The following is a 9,231-nucleotide window of genomic DNA, read 5'->3' as shown; positions in this document are numbered from 1 at the left end:
CCTTATTCTGGAGAGTGATCTTGCTAAGCCTTTATATTTTGATGACTTTGCATCAATGAAGTCAAGGAGAGTTGTTGATGTTGGGCTGCTGTTTAGAGCTTTTTAAGAAAAGTGTTTTATGAAAACGAAACGAAAAGACGAAAGTTTCGTCACGAAACATACTATGCAGGCCCTACTGAAAAAGAAGCGTAATATATTGCGCTAATGTGAAGTTTTGCTAAACATTTTCAATGTAACAAAAGTGTATATTTTTAGATTCGTATCTGTGTATGGCAGTAGTGTCAGAGTTGTAAGCTCCAATACCGTTTGTGGAGCTAGATCGGAACTTGAACTTGCTTATGTCTGTGGAAACACCGGAGCACACAACCAGTCTAGTGGAGCGCTCCGCTCTGTTTAGTCCCTGTCTGACATCGCTGGTGTATGGGGTTATCTTTTATTTATTACGCAAATAATTATTATCATCAGAATAATTGGTAACTTGTCATTTTTAACTTTTTTTTTCAACGAGGCCCGAGCACAATATTGCACAGGGACCCATCAATCCTGTCGGCGGCCTTGTGTACATGCACAAGGTCAACAGTTCAAAAATCAGCTGAAGTAAGTGATAATGTAAGCTAATGGAGTCCACACACGCAGGAAGTGTGTTATTGGGAAGAACATTCGAGTGTCATGTTGGCAGCACTGAGTTATAGTCCCATTCCCATCCTCATATCATATCATATGTAGATTTTCATCAGATTCTCTCTGTTCTACACTTTCAACGTTAGAATTTCTTTCTAATTTGATTATATAAATCAAAGGAAAAATGAGGAGAAAGGTCAAGAATATGAGGTAGTTTTTAAGGAAACTCTTGATGTAGGAAGGATTGAACAGTCGTTAACAAATGCAATGCTCTTGTGGGAAAAGTTGCTGTAAAGAAACAAAGCTTTATTTCTGGATCGTTAATTGCAATAATTTAATTCTTGGAAGTAACATTTCCTATGGGCAATACCAGTATTATCAGAATTGCAACAATTCAGCATGTTTCTTCTCTTGAAACTAGAAAGCATTGTGGATAAAACGTAGCAAACTGCATTCAATTACACAATCGAGCACATTTCATTTCACAAGTTGACTTGCTTATACACGATGCTCTCCATTTGTAACCAAAAAGCTGGTGCATGCCAAGCACAGCAACAGCTCTTCCAGTGTGATAGCAAAGTCTACTATATACAGTCACGAAGTTTGAGTTTTGAGGGTGCCAGAAACAATAGATGTGATGGTACTATTTTGCATTGCTTGTAATGAGGCGATATTAGCGATCCTAGTGGTAAGCAACCATCTAATGTTTGCATATTTACTACGTATTGAGCTTCGCGACTGTATATACTAGACTGTGGTGATAGCGTCACTTTGGTTAAACTTGTGAATGCAATATTGTCGTTCTACCAGTTTTATTGTCTGAAATAAAGTAGGAAATTTTTCAAACTTCTGTTTCTATAAAAGAAAATAAACTGTAACTCTGACATGACCTTTAGTTGGAATTAGGCCTATTATTTTGTACAGACAATAGTACATTTTCATACATCACCTGAAGTAATCCATCAGTTTGTGGTCTTATCTTGAAGTCTGTTACTACTTCTCAGAATAATATGCTTTCAAGCTTAACAGTAATTTTTTTTTTCCTGTTTTTTTTTTTCATGCATGTATTTTCACCATAAATATAACTTCCTCCCTGCAACTTCACTCTTCACTGACAAAAGTGAAGTGACAAATTTTTCGATGCATAGTTAGTGTCACATTTGTTAGAAATGGAATTGATAGAAAGAAAAATAACACTCAGTCAAAAAAGAAGTGTTGAGAAAGCAAATGTTTGTGTTTCATATACAGGTGATCTTATGTGAACACTAGAAACTGATATTAAATTATATTGTGCATTAAAACTCACTGATACAGTTTATAAATATTTATTTATAAATCAATACAGAACTAATTATCATCTTAAGGAACAATCTGGTTTCCAAACACACATTACAGCACACTTAGAGTGCTTCAGATGTTTTACTTATTAATATTAACAAAATCAGCAAATTACAGTATCTGAATTAGGAGTAAAGTGTGCACTGAGTACAGAGAACAGTGCACTTCTTCCTCATTGAACAAGATTACTTACTACTAAGATATTAATTAACACATGAACAACAAAGATTACAGCTTATATGGAAACAGAAAGATTTGGGAAACACATCATCTCCTTAACTAAAGAAGAGACAGTGGATTTTAGGTTAAAACTTTTTCCCCTTCCCGAGTTCCTATCAATCTAGGAAAACTGTACATGCAAGTTTCATGGGTACTTCGGTATAAAAATGAGCCGCTGTCTTCTAATGAATAACGAAATAACCATCTTATTTTTCCTAAATACTAAAGAGAAAATTTGGAGGGATACATAACAGCTGATTCAATATATCAGCCATGTCCAGATATTATGAACATTTCCCATGGCAGTAGTATTCCGTATGTTATATGAAAACAATCATAACTAAGGAGGACAAATATTTCTCAAAAATGGACTACAGTATGCATTTAGTTATGCCCTACACCTCATGTGCTCTCTGAAGACTTCACTAATGACAATCCAATCACATATCAAATATAACTTGCTTACTGCCTGAACATTATAAAAAATAATGTAAAATTGGAGTTCTTAGCTGTACTAAGATTCTGACTGGCAGAATATACCTCATTCACTAATAGTATATGACACCTGAGAAAACAAGGAGACTATTTGTAGGTGAAGAAGCAATGCTTACTTCATTATGTCAGAAATTAGTTTCCTAGTGGTATCTTGTTTTGCAAGTAGAGAGATCTGTGTTGCCCACATTGATTATAACGAACCAAATACTGAGTGCAACTCCAAAGAAATAAGTGCCAGAATCCTGCTAAATAAATATAAATTTCAAAACTATCTTTAACTTCAGCTCCTGATGCATAGGAAAACTGGCACAGAAATCAAATAAGAAATAAGAAGAAAGAGTACAAATGTTTGGGTTGGCAAAGAACACCTAAAGCTGGATTTGTCCTCTCTCGCCACTAAGAGATATGCGATGGTGGCAAATTTCCGTAACACTTCTACTATAAGGTGGTGGTGCGACTCGTTCCAGCCAGCGGTGTCCATCACATATCTGCAACAAACAACTTTACATACACAAACCGTCAAGCATTTCAATGTTGCTTCTGCTACTTCAAGCAGTTCTTTAAAAACTGTCCACAAATTATTAGTATAGAAAAAGATTTCAAGTGGAATGTTTAATTTATAATTATCTTAATCATAAAGCAAACTGTTGTTGATGCTGTATGTGCAATGCATAATAATGAATGTACAGTGTAGTCATTGCATGGTTGTGTATCCCTATTCCCGTATGTTTTCAATAACTGTTTACTTAACGTAGCTGTATCAACTGCTCAATTATTTAGTATCATCAATAGAACTGGTGACAGCGAGATATGTATGAGGATTCGTCATAGGTTTGCATAACATTAGTTTCATATATGGAGAAAACCTCCAAAAAATCCAACCAAGTATATACAGAACTAATATTGTCATATGTCCCAGAAAAGAATGGTCAGCCAGCTACGCCCTGCGTGGTTTTCGCTGTGTTCCAACAGTTTCTCCCGCACAATTGACCACCAGTAGCCATATGGCATTCAGTGTGCTTAGAAGTCGTGTAATGAAACTCCCAATTCTTCAAGTGTATAATATTATTGTATAAAGTTTAGTGATTATTGTGTATTTAGGTAATGCCTAGCAACAAATTCTCACTGTGTGAATGTGTGTATATGTACAGTAGTGGCAAAAAAACTGGACCGAGCCTTGTAGCTGATTTCAGAGCTTTGTTCACAGTGACTGCACTATAGACTGGTAACAAAGACTTTCGTGGTTCGAATCCTGCCTGGGAAGGAGACTTTTTTTTTGTTCCTTATTCAAATTTACTCCCAATACTTTTCGGTTGCAGCGATATTTTACTACGTAATTACCTTATTATTCCCAGAACATGAATTTTACGGGCTTATTTTCTAATGGATTTCGAAATGGGCTACGTCAGCAGTAGCAAACTACAACAATTTCAATAGATTACTCGCTATCTTGTGAATGCGGGCGTGGCATGCGCAGCGACTCATTTCGGGGACTTTGATTATTCCGTCGCTCCAGTCTTTTTGCCACTACTGTACAATACGTACATAAATAGCAGAAGGCCGTGTGTGAAAACAAGACGAAAATTTCGAATAAAGTTTCCAAACAGACCTGTGCCTTCTGCCAAAACAATTAGAAGACTCGCTAAAGGATTTAAAGAAACAGGCTCAGTGAAGAATCGAAAATCAAGCAGAAAACATAGTGTTCTTATGCGGAACGATTGTTAGTTTATTTCCAACAAGATTCCACACTGCTCATACAGATGCCGTGTCAACGAGGGAATTGAGGTGTATTTTTGGTACGAGACTAATCAGTAATAATGTGTGGCCTCCATGAAGCCTAGATGTAACACCCTGTGACTTTTATTTACAGTGGAACAGTAAAAGGTAGTGTTTATAGGAAAAATCCTCATCTATAGATGAACTAAAAGACTATACACGAGAAGTAATCCAAGCTATCAATGATGTGGAACTTCAGAGTGTCGTTCATTCGTTCATCAGAAGATGTCAGTTGTGTGTGGCGGCAAACAGGGGCCATTTTCAGCAATGACTGTGAGCATGGTAAGTCCACATTATTGAACATTTATTGTTAGTACTGTTATATATTGGAGAAGTGCCGGAGAAATGATTATGCGCTCAGCAGAAACCACGCAGGGCGCAGCTGGCCGGCCAGCCGCTCTTTTCTGGGACCTATGATAATAATAGCTCTGTATAAGCAGGATTTGAATCCACACTTGAGTACAACCTCAGAACAAGTCTCTCTCTCTCACTGTCCTTATATCACGTGACTGACTCCATCTGTTACATCCCATGGCTACCAGTCATTATCCAATCTACGGCATTCATTTTTTAAATGAATATGTTAGGTCTCACATTTGTAACAGCAATTCTCACACGAAGTTTTTTTTTTTCAATTAGTGTACATATAAAACATTCAACATTACAGAATTTAAATACTAGTTAACTACATAACAACAGCATTTAAATTCTGGCACCAAACGGATTAAGCAGAATTAGGAACCAGAAAAAATTAACTTCCAATACGAATTCTAAGGCACAAAAACAGCTTCCAAAAAAGACTTTATATATGCATTTGAGTAGCCTGTTTGTTAGGTTACTGAAATAAACATTGCTTGATGAGTCTTTCCACGAACTTTCTTCATTGTCTAGGTATGAAAATGAAATATAAGCATTATTTTCTTCCATTAATCTGCAATATCATAATTTGTATTGATAGAAAAGATGGGCAACCCCTCTCAACTGTTCATGATAATACATTACAGTGAACTATTGAAATTGTGTCCCTCGTTAGTGACAAGTAGAAAAGTTACTCAAACACTAGCAAGAGACACTCTTCGTTTGCAGTATTTATCTATATACAGATTTTCAAAAGAGACTTCTCTATGATGATATGGAAAATTGCTATTCAAAAGCGTAGTATACGACATCAAATGCTGGCATATACAGGGGGAAGGTAACTCTGAATCAAAATGAAACTGGTAATAGATCATGAGACATTTGAAAAATCTAAATAAGTTTTTTCTCTAACATTCACTGTTTTAGAGAAAATCGGTATGTTTCTATGAATCATTTGGCAACATCACGGTTGCTGCATAACTCTAAGCAAGCACGACCTGCACTCTTTACACGCCTCCCTCTTTACTGTACTCAGTAATATGTGACGTACACTGCATTACAAGATTTATTTCAAAGAGGAAGGCAGCAAAGAAGCTGAGTTTCCCTATAGAAGAAGAAAATGATGGAATGGTGGACATTGATGACGACCCAGCCTGCATTTACTGCAATAGTCTATATTCTGGATCAAAATATGGAGAAAAGTGGATTCAGTGTCAGAACTACCGACTCTGGGCCCATACCGAATGTGCCAGAATTGATCGTCGAGCAAAAACTTATGTATGTGAACTATGTAAGTAAAAGCATTTGTGTGGAATCCTAAATAAATATTCATTTCACATTTACAACCAGTGCTTTCACTCTTAATTGAAAATGCGTACTCTTATGCAAGTCAAGTGTGTACTCTTAGGACGACATTTGCCCAAGAGTAAACATTTTCAACATTTTAGTAAAACCAACCTAGAATGGAGAGGTGTGTTGCAATTGAAAAATATATTTCAACATATTAATGGAAACAGGCTTTGTTCTTACAGTGCTTTTATTTATACAATTTACTTGTTTATTTTTTTGTAGTAATAGCGAACGTATTGATGGCCTAAATGTCTTGGACTTAAAGTTATTGCTGTAATGTGATTATTATTATTATTATTATTATTATTATTATTATTATTATTATTATTATTATTATTATTATTATTATTATTATTATTATTATTATTATTATAAGTAGAGTGCTAGTTGAGAGGCCAGAGGAAAAAAGACCTTTGAGGAAGCCAAGACGTAGATGGGAGGGTAATATAAAAATGGATTTTAGGGAAATGGGATATGATGGTAGAGACTGGATTGACCTTGGTCAGGATAGGGACCAATGGCGGTAATGAACCTCCAGGTTCCTTAAAAGCCATTTGTAAGTATTATTATTATTATTATTATTATTATTATTATTATTATTATTATTATTATTATAAGAGGATAAATGTCTCAGGTTTTTAAAGTAAAAATTTGCAAATGTCTGTTTTTGAAAAAGCCATTATGGGGGAAAAAAATGAGATAAGATATTTTGAAGCTTTATCTTGCTTGAGACATGAACGTTCTCAGATGTGTGATATCGAAAAATCTGTGACAAAAAAGAATAAAGCTGAGTATTTTTCAAAAGAAGAAGACCCTGGAGATAGAAGTTGTTAAAAATTACTCAGATATAGACAAAAAGATGACAATAAAAATACAAAATGAGCTAGTTTCAATAGCCTTCACGACAGTGGTGCACTACCTTTTGCTCGATGTGGCTTAACATGGCTTCTTTGTTTTCGTTGCTGCTCTCGTGGAACTTTCGGTCCAATAATGAAACTCCTCGCTTCATTTTTTGTCCGAACATCGTCTTCTTAGGACTATTGTTCATATGAGAAAATCACACAGGAATTATTTATCACTTCAGTGTATTCAGAATAATATTCCGTCCTATACTTTAACTGAGTTTCGCCCAATGAACTCGTGAGTTCTAGGGTGTTGTTTGTTATTGTGTTTTACATACGAAAATCCAACAAATTGAATTCCAGTATATGCTATCAAGATCTGAAAATCATGATAACAAAGGCGATATTAATGACATTATTATTATCATCATCATCATTCAAAAGAGTTTTTGATTAGACTTTATCATTTCTGATTAAATATAGAACTGGCACATACAATGCTTAGGAAGGTCGTATATGCTTTCATTTTTAGAAAGGGAAGAAGTAATTAAATGGGGCCTTTAAAAATGGCTAAATCCACTAAGCTTGTACTGGCTACACTTCTTTCTTTTGTTTTTGGTGTGCGTCATTTGTTCTGACACTAAGTGCTTCAATTGATCGAACTGTAACATCACTACCATTTCGTTCCTACCAGATAATATAGCTTACCTATTTACCTCAGTCCTTGCGTCCAAGCAATCGTGTGTCATGTGTCTCTTGTGTAGTTTTGATTACTTAGCAAAAGAGTCTTCAGTTCTACCTTACTTGGACCATACTGGTCCAGTTCTTCTGCTCCTTATGGCTTACAAGCCATGTTTTAATACTGTATATATTTTAGTGGGTTATACTATTATATTTGTTCTGTGAGAAGTTACATTATGTGCCATTCCTAGGAAAGATTATTTTGTCATATTATTTATGGAGTATTGTAGTTTTCTTTCTGTTTATTATGCCTAGGAAGGATTTATTTTATTGAATTGTTGTATTTGTTGGTTAGAACTACTGCATTAAACTGTTTGTTCCTTTTTATTTGCAAACGACACAGATTTTCATTTAATGCTGTACATAAAATTTGTGTCACCACCAAGTCTATTAATTCTTCATTATTACGAACACAAAGTTCTAATTCTTATTTTGGCATGGTTATAAAAATGACGTGCAATCTTTAGAGTTATTTAGATAGCTTTCAGGACATCGTGTGCCCTACATTTCATTAATAATATAAAAATCTAGTTCAAACCCCTCTAGAATAATGATGATGTTTAATAAACTATGATTACATTGAATTAATAGATTTTTTTTCCTCAATATTAAAAGCAGCATATTATATATGTGGCATGGAAATTAACCAAATTAACTTTTATCCTATCCCTTTCATGGACAATTAATATGTCCAAGAGGAACTGCATTGTGTGAAAACCAAACGCAGACCTACAATAAATAGTCAATCTGTCCCAGAAATATAAATATATGCAGTTTTGAGATTAATCTTTTATTTTAAATTTAAAAGCATATTCCATGACTCAGATATTCTGCATCTACACATTGGACCCAAATTACTGACAGAAGCAGTCACATTCCAGTCATTCTGGCAGAGGTGATTGCCTCTCCTAGCAATTCACTCTATAATCAATCTCTTTGAAAAATCATTAAGAATCAACTCCTCTCACCTTTGTACAGATATAGAAGCAAGTGCACCAACAGCTTCAGGCTCAGCCATCTGCGAACTCTCCCTCTGAAAAAGCACATGCTCAATGGGGTTATAAATTGAGGGGGCTCTAACTGAAATTTTTTCCTCTGTTTGAGGTTCTGGTTCCTTATGAGCAAATGGCAAAATATGTTTCATTTCGGTCAACTTAGTGATAACCAGACATCGGATTCTAGGGCAAATGCCTATTTTGTTTCTTTAGGAGAAAAGTAAAAATAATTATTAATATTTGTGTTTCATGGAAATTGAAAGGTATTCAAAGAGTTTTATAGCGCCCTAAAATGCCCTAAAACGGTTATTAGAGCCTAATTTGTTAATATTCGCCTAAAAATGCCTAACTCACTGTAAAGTTTCGCATTTTACTCTTACTTTTTATAATTTATACATGCATTCACTGCGAAATTCAAGGCATTTAAAAAGTGGAAAGTTTGCTTCACACCGGCCATGAAACCATTGATAAAGGAAACAAAATGTTTTGAATCTCAC

At 34.9% G+C, this 9,231-nt stretch overlaps 1 protein-coding gene across 2 annotated transcripts in view; it reads right to left on the bottom strand.

The window, feature by feature from the left end:
* Nucleotides 1–1,935: 1,935 nt before the first annotated feature.
* Nucleotides 1,936–9,231, bottom strand: part of LOC138696026 (uncharacterized) — a 33,723-nt gene continuing 26,427 nt past the window's right edge. The window contains exons 4-6 of one of the 2 annotated variants that reach the window (XM_069820508.1): nucleotides 8,708–8,772; nucleotides 7,076–7,193; nucleotides 1,936–3,161 (exon numbers count right to left, since the gene is read on the bottom strand). In XM_069820508.1, the coding sequence (XP_069676609.1) occupies nucleotides 3,042–3,161; nucleotides 7,076–7,193; nucleotides 8,708–8,772 (303 nt within the window). In that variant the 3' untranslated portion in view covers nucleotides 1,936–3,041. The remainder of the gene's footprint in view (nucleotides 3,162–7,075; nucleotides 7,194–8,707; nucleotides 8,773–9,231) is intronic. The other variant, XM_069820507.1, reaches the window with a different exon arrangement.

This window comes from Periplaneta americana, chromosome 3, assembly GCF_040183065.1.
Source record: "Periplaneta americana isolate PAMFEO1 chromosome 3, P.americana_PAMFEO1_priV1, whole genome shotgun sequence".
In the NCBI taxonomy this organism is placed as follows: Eukaryota; Metazoa; Arthropoda; class Insecta; order Blattodea; family Blattidae; genus Periplaneta; species Periplaneta americana.
The sequence above is the reverse complement of the archived record's forward strand: the minus strand, read 5'-3'. Positions and strand labels throughout refer to the sequence as shown.